The sequence below is a fragment of the Lagenorhynchus albirostris genome, chromosome 16 (assembly GCF_949774975.1).
Source record: "Lagenorhynchus albirostris chromosome 16, mLagAlb1.1, whole genome shotgun sequence".
NCBI lineage: Eukaryota > Metazoa > Chordata > Mammalia > Artiodactyla > Delphinidae > Lagenorhynchus > Lagenorhynchus albirostris.
Window position 1 is genome coordinate 27,005,178 of NC_083110.1, and position 18,229 is coordinate 27,023,406.

The 18,229-nt window shown below is 46.1% G+C and overlaps 1 protein-coding gene across 2 annotated transcripts in view; it reads left to right on the forward strand.

The window, feature by feature from the left end:
* The window catches only part of LRMDA (leucine rich melanocyte differentiation associated), a 1,268,542-nt gene that overhangs the window by 163,193 nt on the left and 1,087,120 nt on the right, over nt 1-18,229 (forward strand). For both annotated transcript variants that reach the window (XM_060125451.1, XM_060125450.1), the window contains one exon: nt 1,660-1,760. In XM_060125451.1, the coding sequence (XP_059981434.1) occupies nt 1,660-1,760 (101 nt within the window). The remainder of the gene's footprint in view (nt 1-1,659; nt 1,761-18,229) is intronic.

Consider the following 18,229-nt stretch of genomic DNA (forward strand, 5'->3'; position numbering starts at 1 on the left):
AGGGATGGGTTTTCAGGTGAGCGCCTTGGGACCAATGTAAACATATAATACGGAAGAAGCTGCCGATGGAGTAGACATTTGAGGGATGGAAATCCCTAGATTCTCCAGTCTCTCCTTAGTATAACTTCCATCTCTGCTTGGAAGCAGAACTTAATTTGTTACACAAGGAGTTCTGAAGAAAGATGGGTCTCGTGTAGAAAGGGGAGAGGTTATCATATTGAACTTACAGCTCTTTAGTTTCTAGCCTCTATCTTCCTAAGTCAAAATAATTTTATTGGAGTCAGCTATTTTTCTGTCCCTTATCCCCACTTTGTCTCCTCCAGGAATGAAGTTACTGAAGGAGAGTGAATACACGATGTTGTATCGTCAACGATGGGCCCCCATTGGATAAGACAGGGTTGAGAGATGACCTGAAAAATTGAGGGTGCTAGGGTGCAGCATGACTTGTATTAGATTGAGCCATATGAAAGTACTGTTGTGTAGTTCTACAATGATCGAAATATTAGTAATTCATACAGTTTAACCCAGTACCTGATGATGCAAGAAGGCCACCATATTCTTGTTCTCAATTAGGAATCATAACTTCTCCACCCCCCTGGACACCTCTCTCTAATTCCAAGACATCCTTGTCTGTATGTGTAGAAGAATGAGGGTTTGCAGGGGCAAAGGATCAAGCCTACAGCCACGAATTTCTGCCGAGCAATTGGAGGTAGGGTCCTTTAGTGGGAAAGCGTCATGTCCTGTGACCCACTGGCCAACTGGTCACTTGTTTGTCTCACTGGTTTTGGAATTAGTTGCCAGTCCTTCCTGCAGTGTGCTATCTGTAAAAGTGAGTTTCAGAAACTCAGTGCTTGGAGCAGTGAGAAAGCCCTCTGACCTTGTCACAGCCAGAAGTTTTGGGATCAAATTTCAGTTCAGCCTCTTAATGTTTGGGCACACGCTAGGTAAATAATAATAATAATAATAAAATAAGTAAAAGAATGCCTGAGGGAGCAGCTCTGCAAGCAGAGTGGGGTTGATTGCCAAAGGATCCCTGGAGGACAGGGTCTTGGAAGCTCTGGTCACCCATCGTTGCCCCGTCGCCTTTGAGTCAGCTTCATTCAGAGTGTGGAGGACATTTTATACACGGTGGAAATAGGATGGGATTGGCGGTCTGGGGAGGTTTTCTTGTCCAACCCTATTTGTTCCAGCACCATGCAGGTTGAATGCTGGTATGTGCATCTGCTCTGTCTTTTATGAGGTAATGTGCATCGCAGGGTCTTTGGGGGAGGGTGGGAGCAGAGGAGGGGAAGCAGGAGAGCCAGAGGGGCAGCTGTTGGGAAGGCCCCTGAGCAAGAGGCTGATTGCTGTGATTATACCAGCGTGCTCTGACGTTGGGTTTTTTTTGGGACATCTGAATCAGGGCAATTTCAGTCCAGTTTCCATTGTGCTGGGATTAGTCTCCATCATGCTAAGTGTACCAGCAAAGGGGAGCTGTTGGCAGAGTCCCTGAAGCCCCCAAAGCTGATTTGATCAGGAGAACAGCCACACGTGGGGCTTCTCGTGTGTGAAGCGTGTGTTTCAAGTTGCGGAAGCAATCATCGGATCAGTGACGCAGGGTTGTGAGCAGCTGGGTGATTTCCGTTGGCCACAATTGTTTCTGTTCCATTTAATTTCCAGGTATCCTACATAGGCCAGGACTGCAGAGAGATTCCAGAGCACCTCGGCAGGGACTGTGGACATTTTGCAAAGAGGCTTGATCTGAGCTTTAACCTTCTGAGGTATGTAACCTTCACAAGACGCAGACCAGGCCTGGGAGGCCCAGTCCCCCTGGTAACGGCCTGCAGATAGAAGTCAGACATCCCAGGTCTGCATAGGGTACAGGGCTGTGAGACCTGTGGAACCGCACCCCGAAGGTTTGACTCTGCTTCACGTGGTTCTCTGCTCCCCTCTTTGCGCCGGTGAAAAAGCAGCAAGTGTGAGCATCTCACATGTGTCATGAGAGGGCCATCAGTGTCACTTTGTTCTTTTCCTTTCTCACTGATGTCCGTGCAGACGAGTTAGGATACTCTTGGGGAGAAAGTGAGGTAGAACCAACAAGTGCTTTGGGGGTGTTGAGGATGCTTTCCTGGATACCTCCATCGCCCAAAGATTTGCCAAATCCCAGGTAGAGTGTTTTTGTGTGATGGAGTCTTTGCCTTTTTATGAATTGGAACTTTAAATATTTGCAATGATGATTTCTCCCAGATGGTATTTCAAAGTAATTCCAACACTGTTGGCATGGGGTAGGTGGGAGGGAAACTTGAACAACTGTTCCAAACTTGGCAGAGAAGGTAAGTGTGATCGTCTGTATTATTCCAATGGAGAAAACAGACAGTTGTTTCATTTCTTCCTAAAAGATTTTGAATTGAGACTGGCTTGGGGGCTTCGGGGAAGGAGCTAGGAGGTTCTTGGAAAGCAGGTATCAGTGGGACAAATGGGCAGGGATCTGGGTCGTGGCTTTTCCTAACGAGGTGGTTCCACACAGAGGTTTTTCCTAAGTGTCCCCTTTAGAGCCATGCTGTCCTGGGAAGGGAACAAACTGTCTCAAGGTGGAAGGAGAGGTGAAGAGCTGGAATCCCACCCCGGGGCTTCTGTACTTTCCTGCTTCCATGCTGTGGAGTGTCTTCTGAGTCGGGACACTTGGGAATTATGGATTCCAGGGAAGATGGACAAAATTCAGGGCTTTAAGGCACCAGAGGGTAGAGGGGAGTTGAAGCTAAGCCAGCAGAGCTTCTTGGGCTGGTGCTCAGGAACTCACAGCTGAGATGCATGGTCCCCAGGGAAGGGGCGTCCAGGGAGTTGTGTTGCAAGAGAGTGGGTGCTGTGTGCTTTCTCTCCCTGACTCCCAAGGGGTTTATGTGCTTCTGGAGAGATGTGGAAACTGAAAAGTTGCAAAGTAATAGAGTGATGAGAGGATGCCAAACAAACACTGACTCTAAAGAAACAAAGGATGGTTTTTGGTCCCTACCCAAATTGGGGACAGAATACACAACCTGGACTGGACAGTGCCTGAGACACGGGCGCCCCTTGAATACCTCCCCAGGACAGACTCAGGCATAAGCGTTCCTTGGGGTATCGGAAGGAGTTCTTCCCATGTGACTGGCCTCCAGGGGCTTGGGGCTCTGTGGCTCAGGGGGTGGCTGCTTTGCTACTGGGAGCCCGGACGTGGGTTTCAGGAGGCTGGGCCCTGTGAGGGAGCGCGTGTCAGCAATCACAGGTCATGGGACTGGGCTGCCAGCTCTGAGGAAACAGCCGTCTTTGTCATGCTCCGGGCCCTGCCTCCCTTTGGCAAAGAAGGGGCTGGAATCCTGGGAGGTGTGTGTGTGCCGAGCGAGCTTGGTGGCGAGAAGGGGCTCTTGGCTCTGAGGGGCTGGATCTAAAAGGATTTATCACAGGAAATGACGGGTCCTGGAGGCAGGAACATTTTGTGAGAAGGAGGTTGGTGGAATAAATTCAGAGGGAGAAGAGTTAAGATTTTTATTAATTTTTGTTGCTGTTGAAGAGACAGATTTCTGTAAGTGTTGAGTTTGAGGAGTGATCCCTTCTGGTCAGGAACCTGTTCTTACCCCTGTTGTGGTCCATGTGTGGGTTATAGCTGGGTTGGGGCAGGGATGAAGTCTAATGGAAGGGTTTATATTAGGACTTATAAAGTCAGAGGTGTTACAGACCACAGTGGAGAAAAGTAACCCTGGCTTGACATGGTTATGTTGGGATTGGCTCATCTTTGATGGTCTTATTAAGCTAACTCGGGGACAAAGGGAGGTGGTACTATTTTATCTTGGGTGTCAGAGGAAGATGCAAGCTTACTCAGGCCCTGGTCTCTACCTCCAGCTGGATAAATATTCAGAGACGACTTAGATGCTTAACTAATTTCTCTTTAAAAAAAAAAATGGGGGAGGGGAGAGAAGGAGGAGAAGGGAAGAGAAAGATCATAAACTTACCTTCCAAATAGACGGGAATGTGACAGATGTCACTAGCCCACCAGGCTGCAGGGATCATCATACCCAAAGGAAATACTGTGAATCCCCATCCCACCTTCTGTAGAAGGTTTCTTCCCAGCCCCGCCTTACTATTTCCATGGAATCTGGGGGAGCATATCACCCTGTATTTGCTCTCCGCCTGGATTCACCATAGCTCCCTGTTCTAACCCTCTCTGCTCTATCTGCTGTTCTCTCTCTTGGCAGCCTGTTGGGCCCCACTTCGGACACCCCCTTCATCTCTTTGAAGCCGAACACCATGTTACTGTGTATTATACCAGTTCAAAGCGTGCTGGGGGCGATAGGGTGGTGATTGTTGGACGCAGCAGGAGACACACTGGGGTAGCATTGTTCTGGAAATCTTCTGGGTACCCCCTTGCCCTAGAGACCTTCTCCCTGGCGATTCCTCTCATTAGGATCAGGTCTCCTGCATGTGACCAGGTGCCCCTCTTTCCCAGCCACTTTCTCGGCTTTCCAATGTCACTTATCTTCTTTCCAGAGCTGCCCTCAGAAACACAAAATTCTTCTTACTCTGTTATATTCAGAAAAATCACCCCTCCCCTCCTTTTTATAGAGCATCTCTGCAGGCTTCCTTTTCTCATCCAAAGAGTCATATCCGGGTATTGCCTTAAATGGATGAGAGCCACTAATACAAATTTTGCTAATCTCATAAATCACAGAATCAGCTGCAGTCTGTTTGTGCTTTAGAGTACAGCTTGGTTTTAGGCAAGGAGTTCTGTTTATTCATTTCAAAATATTTAATACGTTCACATGGCACAGTCTTTAGGGGGAACGAACATGCAGCCAGTGAAAAGAAAGTGTCCTTTACACGTAAGTCCTTTTGCCTCCTGGTTCCCATCTGCACTGCTAACTACTGGTAGTTGATTTCTGTCATCCTCCAGAGATATTCGATGCTTATACTAACATGAGAATTTCTCATGTGGCCAGATTTATATTACTTCTTGCCAAGATGTTAGTTAAAACGGAGGCACCAGGCTTCAGTTAACCACTTGTGATAGGGTCATCCTTCTCTGTTGTCAATTCATAGCTCATCATCGTTGTTAATTTCATCATGAAAGTGATGTTTCTGCTGATTGTCTCTATGGCCACCTGTTCATGCTGGAGGGGAGTGTGGTTATGGGTTTAAAAGCTCTGAACTTTTATTTTTTCTTTCTGTTACACCTTAGGGTCTTGTCTCCTGCGTTAACTATGGTGACTCCATCTCTACCTCAGTTGGGTTGTCCAGTAGTAAACTATGCAGAAAGTCGTGGAAATTGAGACTGTCTTGCTTCTATGACTCTGTCCTGGAGGGAATCAAAGTCCCTGGGCAGTATGTTCTCTGTCGGGTTGGAAAGGGAAGCAAGACAAAAGGTCCAAATAAAATTTCTGGCTCCCTTAAAAGACTCAGACATTCCTTACCTGCTCTCTCAGCCCAGACCTCATTCTTCCTGTTATGATGAAAACCAGGTGAACTGCAATGACTGAACTGGGACCAGCTCTCTGGACATGATTCTCAGGTGTAGGGTCCTGCCATCCCCCCTTTAATGGGCATATTAGGTAGGTAACAGCCAAGAGGAGTGAAGTTTTGTCCCGTAAACTTAGATGCATTAATGATCATGAATCCAATGTTTACATCTGTATGACATTGTACTTTAGAGTTTATTTTTTGAAGACAGTCTTGTAAATGATGAAACCAACAATGATCAATTTAGAAATCTTGAAAAACACAGAAAGGTATGACAGAAACCCTCTTTCTCTCAAATTTTCACTGATAATCTTACCACCCAGGAATCACCATTGTTAACATTTTATTGTCTTGGAGTCTTTCATAATGCCAAATATTTTTTAAATGATGCTGTTGCTTACATTGTGTTGGAAGCATATTCCCATCTCAATAAATACTGCATTACAGTTTTTAATGGTTTCTTATTTCTTAATGTTGGACATTTAGATTGTTTCCAGATTTTTACTGTTATAAATATCTCTATTATAAATTGCCTTGTAATACTCATTGATGAATGTCTCTGATTAGTTGTTTGGGGCAAATTCCTGGAAATGGAATTGTCAGAGGGCCTTGATACAGATGGCAGATTGCCTTAAAGAGAGGTTATACCGATTTCTGCTACCAGGAGTATTTGAATATCCATTTCCCGAACTCTTACTTGAACTCGTTTTTGAGGTTTTCATATTTTCCTTTACTTCTGTGATCAGTACAGAGAGTCCTCTGGTTCCTTGACTGAGCCAAAGAGATCTTGGTAATGAGTTGTTCCAGCTTTCATCTTCCTTCTCCCCTGACTGGGAAAGGGCAGTGTTCTCTCTGGTGGCCCGTTTCTCTCCCCCAAGGGCCTTGAGTGGGTTGGGTGGGTTGCCTGCTGAGCCTGTGAACACAGTGGGCAGAGCAGAGCTCCCGTGGCACACGGTGGTAAGCACGTCTGTGTCAATCTGGCAATAAAATTGAGAGGGCTTAATTGATCTATGGCAACAGGAAGCTTACGTTTTAAAAATCGTTGGCAGTCGTATCTTACCTAGCATCCTCTGATGAATGTACTGGATGGGAGAACTGCTTAGGAGAAACCTTCTTAGGTGGGAACTTGCTGCTTCTCTGGCTTTGTCCAGGATGACAGTGATGGGCTGGGGAGTTTGGGCAGCTCCAGTAGAGAAAGGGTGGCTCTGTCCTCCCTGCCAGGCAGTGAGGTGGGCAACTGGTACACTGTCAAATCTTCGAGGACCGACATACCACCGTGTCTATGCCTGTTACTAATGCTGGACAAAACTGGGCCTGTTAGTTTGCTGCTCAGTTGGGAAAATGGGCAGTGTAATGAAAGGAGCCAAGGCTTTGGGGTTAGGCCACCCTGGCTTGAAATCTTAGGACTGTCACTCACCAGTTGTTTAACTGGCCTTGGGCTAATTACAGAAATGCTGAGTGTGTAACTGTGTGTAAAGTGCCTAACAAATTACCTGGCACGTAATAGGTCTTGAGTAAGCAGAGCTATGGTTAGTTCTTAAACATGGCGCTAGTGAGGCTAAAAGCCAACTCTTAGGGGCCCTCCATGGGGCCATTTCACTCTCTGGTCGTTATTGGGGTTCCTCACAAACATTCAAGGTTTCCTCTTTAAGTATGTGGTATGTTTGCACATCTTTGCACCCTTTGGTATAACCAGTGGCAGAAACTTGAAGAGCCAGTGCATGATTTGCCACTTTCTCTTCTGCTCGATGTGATCATCAATCTTGGGTTCTGACCATAAATGACCGGAACCCCTTGCTGACGTATGTTGGATATAAACTGTAAACGAGAAATTTGTGTTACAAGACGTGAGGTTATTCAATGCAGTGTAACCTAGCCTATTCTAACTGGTACAAATACCTTAGTTTTCCAACTGTCTGCCATTGCATAGGCTAAAGCCCACTCACCTTGCCCACATTTTTCATCCTTCCCGACTGGGAGCGTTCCTTTGTTCATATCACGGTAGGAATGAGTAAGAGAGAGAACTCCCCGCCTAGACTCTTAGGAGAACAGCTCGAAGGGCATGTTCTGTTGGTGTTGGGTCTTCATCAAACCGTTTCTTTGCAGTCAGGGGCCTTGTTCATACTTGTTTTCAAAACCCAAATGTAGTGGTCTTACTTGGGGAGCTCACTGATGTTGGTTTTGGGTTGGCAGCAGACCTCATCATGTTGATGAGACTTGAGAGGAAGAGATGATGATGGGAAAGATAGGCTTTAGGAAGAGAAACTGTTAGTGAATTTTCACAATAGTTCTAGGGCCTTGATAAGCCCTGAGTGATTCAGGGAGGCGAGGGTCTACGTACGTTGGAAGCAGTGTTCTCTCTGATCTGGGCAATGCTATGAAAAGCACCTTTTTTGTTCCAAGGATATTATTGGCCATTCTAGTGTCTCTGGCTACCAGCAGAACATACAGTCAAAAGGTGAAGTGGACAGTGACCTGGCAGGTAATATTTGATGTCTCGATAGCAAGACTTTGATTTCCTTGACTTATGACCCTTTCTAGAGTGACCTTTGTGACTGTAGAACCACCAAAAACGGTTTAAAGGAAAACAGGAAAGGAGGGAAGGAAGATGGCCCAAGGGAGCAGGTAGGAAGCCACTGCCAGTGAGGTTTATGTGGTACTTTGCTGCCTCCCTCCCCCAGGAATGTCCTGACTTCATGGATTTCTACCCTTTGGCCAGAAAATAGGGTATTGAGCCACAGAGTATAAGACTGAGCTGGGGAAGTGGTGGGCCTTTGGAGCGAGTTGACTGAGAGACTCTGGGGCTTTCCTGAGGTTCAGCTTTCTCATAAATGGTGATGTTCCCTATGGCTTGCAGTGTGGTTTATTTTTATTTTTTACTTATTTTTTTTTGCTGTACGCGGGCGTCTCACTGCTGTGGCCTCTCCCATCGCGGAGCACAGGCTCCGGATGCGCAGGCTCAGCGGCCATGGCTCACGGGCCCAGCCGCTCCGCGGCACGTGGGATCCTCCTGGACCGGGGCACGAACCCGTGCCCCCTGCATCGGCAGGTGGACTCTCAACCATTGCGCCACCAGGGAAGCCCCGCAGTGTGGTTTAGAAAGGGCTTTCACAAACCTTGTCTCCATATTTCCTACAATGTTGCCTGCAGGATGAGAAATTGGTACACTTGTTCAGTAATGCCTTTTATTTCTCATCTCACCCATTTATGTCCTTCAGAGCCTTCGGTTTAATTTTCCTGTTTTTGTAAAGTTTCTCTCTCTGAGCTGTTTGGAGCTTGGGCCCCCCGCTCTACCCTCTCCCCCTGCCCTGCTCTCTACTCTGAGGTCATTGCGCATGCGGTGGTGATGCTCTCTGTTGTCAGGGTGGCTGTTGGAAGCAGGGGTGATTTTCAGGAATCGGGGGAGAGACAAGCGAGTTTCACCCGTTCAGACTCTCTACTCACTGGCCTCCTGTCTTCTAAACCATGAAGTTCTATCACAGTGATGGCGGTGGGGACTCGACTAGCATTTAGTGGGTGAGGCCTGGGGTGCTAAATGTCTTGTAGGGCATGGGACAGCTTTAGACCAAAGAACCCTCCCTCCCCCACGCCAGCTGCACCCTGAGGAAGACCTCTGAGTCCTGTAGGGGAGAGCTTGGGACTGGCTCTCTGATGAAGTAAAGCAGACTTGCAGGTGAGTACCCAGAGGTGACTTGCTCGGCCCTGCAAAGGAGTCCAGGGACAAGGGGTCAAACAAGTGACATTAGACATCATGGTTTTTTTCCTTATTAATACATGAGCAATATTATAGAGCCCTTGCTACATGCCAAGGCTGGGCAGAACACCTACCAGGTGTTAGCTCATTCAGTCCTCCCAATAGTATGCTACGATGTAGCCACTGAGGCCCAGATAGGGGTAGAAATCTCCCCCAGATCACAATGATGGTTAAATGCTGGGATTAAATGGCCCTGGTGGTTTGACTTCAGCTTTGCAGTTACTCTAGACTGCTTCTCATGGTATAAATCATTGCTTTCTTTGTGCAAGAAGATGGGCGGTCATTTCCAAGCCTATATTTCTTGGGGGCAGGGGAGTTTGTTATATAAAATCATGAGCAGCCTGTGGAATTCACGGAAGCTGGGTCAGAGTGGATCCTGCCGCTCCAAGTTGGAGCCCATAGAAGCCTCAGGAGTGTCCTCTCTCCAGTTTCTCCCACACCTTCCTGATTTGCAAAGTTTGGTGACCTCGTGAGGCCTGGGCCAGCTGGGAGTTGGGGGTTCCCAGAGACCACCTCCTCTGCTTTTATTGCCTCCTCTGGGTTATGAGGCATGGCTCAGATGGTTACTGTCAGGGCAAGAAATGGCTCAGCATTGGCCATGGCTCTACTGTCCCAGCCTCAGGATGGGGAACCTTGAGACGGATGACTGCATGCATGACTTTTGATTCTGGAGGGAAAAGAAGAGTGTGTGTGTGTGTGTGTGTGTGTGTGTGTGTGTGTGTGTGTGTGTGTGTCTCCATGTCCATGTGTCCATGTCTGTGTCTGCACTTGGACATGTACACACTAGCGTGCACACACCCACCATGTGAAAAGCCTCTTTCCTCTTGTCTCCTTGGGGACTGCTGTGCTGGTGATTTCAGCTGTTCCCTGCCCCTTTATGATGAAAGGGGAGTGATTATGTATTTTGCTGGGTGTCTGTGTTTAATTGCAGGGATGTAGTAACTATGAATTCTCCCTGGCCGAGACTTTCCTAATAAAAGCTCTCTCCTGTCCCAGCTGCTTTCTCTTCCCCTTTGCACTCACACCCTCATCACTGCCACAGCACAAGGTCACTTAGGATTTTAAATGAGGAGGAGACATACACACACATGCTCAGGTTTCCTTTTAGAGTTTAAAGAAAAAAAGACACCCCCTCCTCCAGACCCATCATTATGGGGATCAGCTACGTGCCCCCCACCTTTGCACCACCTCCCCTAAGCTCCTCTCTGAGTTTATACAGGACCCAATTTTTCAGTCTCTTGGGTGTCTGCTTTTTCTCTGGTTCTGAAGAAATAAGAGACGGGTATAGCAGGGAAGACCGACAAATGAGCTTTTTTCTTTTTAAAAAATTCCCAGAACCATTTTTGAGATAAAGCAAGACTTACTAAAAACAATAGGAGAGGAGGGTGGGAGAGGGGGTGTTAACCCCCATACCGCCTAGTTTCTGCAGCTGGAGAAATGTTTTAAAAAAATGCACCATTGTTAAAACTTTTTTTTTCCCCCTGATGGATTTATTTATAAGGTAGAGAAATATTTTCCCCATAATTGGGTAACTCTTAATAGTAGCAATTGCATATTTATCAGTGTGAGGGGCTATTATTAATGTAACTGTCAGACCCAAACACATTTCTGCATTAAATCCATTTAGTATGTGCATTATTCGGGCTCGAATGTCACCGGGACATCAAAGCCCCGTAGGCATGGAGAGCTCAGTGCCCTGCTGTGGCTGCGGAACAGGCCCTTGATCAATAAATGTAACATGTTAATGCAGAGCAAATAGAATAAAAGATTTCTTTGACAAGACATGAAAAATCACCTTGTGGCAGCTGGCATGTGATGCCGTTTCTGGGGAGACACTAGCAAAGTTGATCTGACAAGTAAAGAGGAGAGATGATGGTTGTAAGGTGCTTTTGTTTCAAACTTCTTTCTTGACCTGTCAGGTTTTGAAGGCGCCTCAATGGCTCTTTTTTGTCATGTGAAAATTGTAGTCTTAGGTAGTTATGAAGCAGTTATCTCTTCTCAAATTGTGAATGCTGCTGTTTAATTGATTCACTTAGCATTTGAAAGTGTCACGCATTAATAATTGCGAAATCCTGTAGATACGGCACGAGTGTGTCACGCTTAAATGTGTAGTTATCAGAAAATTAATATCCTTAATGAACCGGTGCTTTCAAACTAACATTGCATGAAATCTCTTTTGCCCTTTCATTTGCCGAAGCCACATCCGCCAGTTTGCCGAGAATCACCTCTCGACAGTTTGCTTTCTTGATGCCCGACAAATGCCAGTTTTGCTGTGGGTACATCGCCTGCTCAATGACAATAAATATAGTAATTATACTGGAGTTAGTAATTAACATAATTGTAGTCAATTACGACAAATACAGTGCAGAGCTAAATAAATGAGAGGGGAGAAATTAGCAAGCTAATTGATTTATCTTTACTTCGCTTTCTATTACAACTGGCAGGGCTGTTTTTCTTGGGGAGGGGGAGGGGAGGGGCAAAATATCCCCACAAGGATTGTTTACAAGTAACTGATTTTGTTTTGAAGTTGCTTTGTCTTTGACATATTATTACTCATCACCCCCCACTCTGCTTACAGGAAGGGAAAAAGGAAAGAAAAAGAGAATTTAAATGTCAAGGGAACATTTTGTTAATTTAACTACATCAAGCTGAATGCTGCAGCTGAAGGAAGACAGGATTTAGCTTTTGCTAAGGCTTGAGGAGTTATGTTGTCTTCTCGGCTATTGTCCTGGTAAAAGAAAGTTTGAGAGAGAGAGATCGTCTCCATCAGCTAGGAGGTGCTTTCCTGGATGGTACATTTGGGGGTTATATGTGCCGCTGGCTTGGGGTGAGAAGTGCACGTATTTTGCTTGGTTCTAGCCCCACTTGATCTTGTTACGCCTTCTTCCCTGGGTACTCTGGGAAGAGACAGAGGAAAGGAGCGGCCAGAGTTGCTGCAGAGGGCAGGGGAGGGGCTCCAGCGAGGACCCACCCTCTCTTTGCCACACTTCAAGGCTGCCCAGGCTCCTGGGCTGTCGCACTCCTGAGGCTGCCTGGAAGGTTGCTGTGGGGTCTCAGTGCCCATGTGTTTTGAGCTGGTTTATTCTGTGCTGCCTGGAGCCTTGGTTAGTGGTGTTGATCGTGCATCTCTGTTCTTTGTTCACTGCTTTTAACATGACTGCTGTTCATGCCGCTCAGGGAAAACCTGTGCATGTTTTCAGGCTTGGGGTCACATCTCAACCCTGTTTGTTCTTTTTCTTACAACTTTTAGAAACAGGGTTTTTTTCCCCCTCTGCCTATTGACACAGAATGAGGCTAGTGGCCAGAGCTTTTTAAAGGTTGGAGAGCTTAAAATCTTACCCTGGTCTCACCCAAGGTTAAAATTGAGTGCTTTCAGGACATGGCAGTTAAAGTATTCAGCATCAGTTCTAACCTTATCAAAGCCCCACTTAATCCCCTGAAAATGAAGCAGTTTAACAAATTAGAAATTTGTTTTAAAGCCTTTTCCTTGGCTTTTCTTGAAGACTCCACTGGATAAGTTCCTAGTCTGATAGGAGCGGGAGTCAGAGGCTGCAGTTTTATTTGTATGTAGGTGGTACATATAACCGTGCATAACCTCGTGTGGAATTCAGTCTTTCTGTTGCAGTAAGATACTGCCTGTATTTTGGAACACCAGGATGTACTCAGCCACTGCTTAGCGTGGTCATTCTTCATGTGTGCTGCATTTGGAAATCAAGTTCTGATATGAAATATTTATATACAAGGAATCATTTAAATTATTTAAAGTTTGCAGGCATAATGGCCTTTCTGATGAAGTCTCAAATTATTTTAGTAAATGCATGGACCTTCTGAGCGGAAAAGACTTTCATAGTTGGAGGGGGGTGGGGAATGATGCTTGGAACTCAAGCCTGATTTAGTTTGTTACGGGTCAAAGAGGAGTCCATGATTTCTACATGTAGCTTTGTTTTCCAAAAATAGATAAATTCCAGGTATCATACATCTCGAGAGAGAGCTGTGAGCACTTGTGAGAGGCAGTGAGGGGCGTGGGCCAAGAGAAAATGTGTGAAGAAAAACTTTTGCTGTTGACCACTGTCAAAATGTGGCGTTTGTAGTATTGCTGCTGTCTGTAGTCTCTACTCACCTGCTGGTTTTTAGACCCTGTCTTTTCTCCTGAATGGCGCTCAGATGTAGAGCAGATGTCAGTCGGTGAGAACATAGGATGATGGCAAAGGAAGCCTCTTTTCATTTTTATTATTTTACAATTAAAGTCACCCTAATTGGAGCTAGCTTTATTTTGCCCTCGTACTACTAAAGAAATAACAGCACGGGGCATACTTTAGATGAATTCTTTTCAAACAGAAAACAGAATGCTGTTTGCAAAGTCTCCATTTTTCCCAAGACTCTCTTCTGTTTCACTGAGACAGACACCCATATAGCTGTTTAAATATGTGAGTTTTGAGGTGCTTTGTTCCTCAAATTCGAATTACTTTTTGTATTTGTTCAGCAGCAGCTCTGATGATTGCATCTACTAAAATGCATTTTTGTGGAGTTGGTGGAGCAGGAAGCGAGAGGGCGTGGAGTTCGTTAAGAGCCTTTGTCCGTCCACCTTCTGAAAAGCTGGATGACGGGCACTCGCCCACTTGCCCATCAGTCTTGGGGGGGTGCATTGGAATTGCTTGGTGGAGTGTGCATTTTATTTCAGGGACTTATTTTTTCAGAATGAATTCCCTGTCCTTTCTAAGTGCATCACTATGGTAGCTCACCTCTTCAGGATTTGAAACCCCCCAAGAGCAGTGGGTGATCAGGACCCTGAGGGTGAGCCTGAGAGGGCAGGCTGTCTTCATCTGTGCTGACAGCTGAATCATGGGTCTGTCCTGGTTGGCTCTTCTGAATTCTTCCTCAGACGCCGGAGCTGGACTAAAATCACAGAAGGATAACCATCCTTCCAGTTGTAGAACTGGATGTAACAAACCAGGACCCTGAATTCTGTTCTTGGAGGCTGGGCTCTGGTGGGCAAAATCAGCCTGACCTGGGGTATAGAACAGAGGCTGCCAGTAACTCCCGGAGGTCAATTCTGTCCAGTGTCCTGCCTCTGAGGAGCATTGCATTTGGTGCAGCCCGTGATGTGAAACCCCGGAAGAATGACTGTAGGGGTAAATTTAACCGTAGAGTTGAAGGTTTTTATTCTTCCTCGTAAGCTGGTGGGTGGAAGTCAGGCCTGGGATGACATGTTTTGGAGAATGCCTGCAGGGTTGCAGTGGGCTTTCTAGCTGCCGTGTACAACCATGTGCACCCTCCGTGGATGCATTTTAGGGCCAGGTGGTTTCCAAGGTCTTTGAGAAACCACCTCATATGGCCATGACCTAGATTATCGTGCAACTGAGTGGAGGTGGGGACTTCTTAGGATAGCAGGGTTCCCCAGAGCTGTCTGGAGATGTCTGCAAGGGCTGAGGACTTGTATCATTGTTCTTGGGAAGTCCCTTCCTGTTCATTATAGATACATAAATATTCAGTGCATACTAGGTTCCCCAGTACCTGGAACTTAGAGGTGTGATATAGCCCTTTGCAAAAGCTTGTATGCTTAATGTGGAGATAAGGCTAATTCAGGTGAAATTATTAGAATAATACAGGGCCACAGCCAAATCTACCAGCAACTTTGAGAATTTTGTGGTTCTTGCCTTTTTTTTAAAAAAATATCTTTATTGGAGTATAATTGCTTTACAATGGTGTGTTAGTTTCTGCTCCATAACAAAGTGAAACAGCCATACATATACACATGTTCCCATATCTCTTCCCTCTTGTGTCTCCCTCCCTCCCACCCTCCCTATCCCACCCCTCTAGGTGGTCACAAAGCACCTAGGTGATCTCCCTGTGCTATGTGGCTTCTTCCCACTAGCTATCTATTTTACGTTTGGTAGTGTATATATGTCCATGCCTCTTTCTCGCTTTGTCACAGCTTACCCTTCCCCCTCCCCATATCCTCAAGTCCATGCTCTAGTAGGTCTGTGTCTTTATTCCCGTCTCACCCCTAGGTTCTTCATGACATTTTTTCCCCTTAGATTCCATATATATGTGTTAGCATATGGTATTTGTTTTTCTTTTTCTGACTTACTTCACTCTGTATGACAGACTCTAGGTCCATCCACCTCACAACAAATAACTCAATTTTGTTTCTTTTTATGGCTGAGTATTGGGAAGCACAGTTATTCCATCCACTGTCTGGAAGCTTGATCTGAGTTAGAGAGCAGCTTTGGGGAGCCACACGTGGAGAGGAAGGGTCCCAGCCAGCCAGGCTGAGCAGTTAACTTGACCCAGGTGAGCCCTGGGGTTGGTCCCAGACAGGTCTCCCAGGATATCCACAGGACAGCACAGTTCAGTTAAGTGCCAGGGTCATGCTCTCAGTTCTTATGCCCCTGAAGGTCTCAGGAAGGGGGACTTCCTCAGAGGAAACATCATGAGAAAGACGGGCTTGGGCCACTCTGAAAAGAGAGCAGAGTTTGCCACGCTGGTTCAAGATTTCTGGGCTGGGTAGATAGCTTGCACAGTGTTGGGGCTTTGGGCCAGGCTTGTCCTGAGTGGAGATGGGGAGACCCTGATCTGTGTGCCCTCAGGAGTTTGTGGGAGTCCAGGAGGAGAGGAATGAGAGAGTAGGGTAAGTTCCTTCTCTCACACACAGACACAGACGCCTGTGCTGTGCAGTGTGGACGTGGTCCTGGGATGGAGAAGCTGGGTAGGGAGGGAGGCTGGTCAGGCCAGAGTCTTGGGGGAGGCCATTCAAGTCAGGACTCCGAGGAGGTTTGGCTTCTCCCCGTCAAAGCTTCACCCTGCAGTGAGAGGCATGTGGCGGGGACATGCCACCTCCAGCTGGTGGAGGGCAGTCCATTCCCCGGCTGAGCAGGGCCCGAGTGTCGGCCCTGACATGCATACGTGGCAATTACCCTGTTAGAAGGGTCACGGTTAATGGAGTTCTTCTAGACTGCTGCTACGAGTGCGAGTGCGGGGCTGCTTAGCACCGGGCAAGGCCCTGCAGTTCATTCAGAAGGGGAGGAACCAAAGCTTGAAACTTCATCTTTCAGAAATTATATTTATTATTGCTTTTCCACGTCTCAGTGTTTGTGCAGTGCTGGCATTTGGGGTGCATTCTCCCCTGGGAGAACTTGCACGCTACTGGTTCTGCGAATGCCCTGGGGTCCTTGCAGTAACTCTGCCTCTCCATGGAATGTAAGCTTTTCCAGGATGAGTCAACATTTTCTCACTCAGGGGTGCCCAGGGTAGGGTTGTGCATATGGTAGGTCCCCCACTATTGGAAGATGCTATCTAATCTTGGAATTCCTCACATGCTACAGTGGATGTTTAAAAGCATGATACTAGTCTTAAAAGGTAGCATTAACTACCATTCATCCATCAGCTTCTTCTGATTACCTTCTTAAGGCCTTATGGCAAGCTAGGTGTTCTTCACAGTTTAAAGCTGGGAAATGAAAGTGTGCCGGGTTTAAGGGACTTCTCCCAGGGTACACAGCTGGTTGTGGGGAGCCAAGGTCTAAGTGCAGTTTTGCGCAACCACAAAGCCTACCTCCTCGGCTCTCCCATCGGATTCCGTTGTGTTTCCCACAATTCCAACAGATTGTTGTCCTTGAGATCTTGCTGAACTAGTGTAGGTTGGTAACTAAGTGTCAGAGAAGAGCAAAATTGTCTTCCAGGCCCATGAATGGCGGACAACTCTCTCCCCGCCCCCCCGTCAAGGTTGTTGCTGGTTTTTCTTCCCAAACTTATATTTGACCTTATCATATTTCAGGGGAGATAGAAACTGCAGGCAGTGAATCTTTACATCAAATACTAGTAGTTTAGAAGTCTGTAGAAAATTAGGTTGGGTTAACTTGTCCTGTTCCTTTAGGAAGATAAACAAGAACAAAAATAGAACAAACTCTATCTGCTCTTAATAAGGGGCCTCTGGGGGCTGGGCCTCCTCTACTGCTTTTGGATCCATCTCAGGTGTGAGTCCTATTGCTGCTGCTGTTAATCTGGACACAGCCCTTCAGGAGGCCTGAGTCTCTGTTTTCTTATCAGTTACAGGCAAAGCATATTGTCCCCTTTTCTCCTCAGGATGTCTCTGGGTTGCACAGGAGATAGGTTATTTGGAAGCAGATGCTTTGCAAATCGCTAAACACTACATAACTGTTGCATTTTTCCTGGTGTTATTGACATGCGATTGATACATAACATTGCATTAGGCCACGATGTACAACATAAGGACCTGATAAATGCGCATATTGCAAAATGGTGACCACAATAAGTTAATATCATGTAATGCATCGTATGATGCATTATTGTCATTATAATTTTTTGTTTTGAATGAGAAACTGAAGTTTTGCTAGTTTGAAGCTCAGTCATTGTTGGAGACCACGAAGCCAGAGGACTTCTGTCTGGAGCTGATCTGGTAGAAAAACAGTGAGATCATGAGACAGGATACCTGACTATTTGTCTTTACTCCATCACAATTATCTGTGAGCTACTGAGCAAGTCATTTAATCTGTGTTGTGATTTTTCCAGACAGGGGATAATGCTCACCTATCAGGGTTGTGAAGATCAAATGAAGTACTAAATGGAAGAGTTTTGTTCCTATAGGTGATGTACCGAAAAAAACAGCTCTCCCCCAAATCGTTAATTTCATTTTTTGACTCTTCTGTTTTTTTGAGCAGACTTATCTTTGAGATTATTGTGCTTGGGCTCATGTTGCGTTTGTTGTTTGTGACTTGTGTACAAATCAAAAGGGAAATCATAGTCCTCCTGTGTATTTCCTTGCAAGGAGCATGTGACTATGTTCTATATATCCATAAGTTTCTTCCATCTGATTCTCTTGCCTTTACTAAAAGTTTGCCTTTTCTGTAATTTCTGATCTGCGTTGAATTGATGGGTTCTATCATAACTAACAGGATCTGTGTTAGCTTTTTCACAAAAAGGGCTTCTTAGAGCCTCTTCCCAGAATTGTAAAAATCACGTTTAGGTAGTGCATAGGGAGATAGAAAGTGGAGT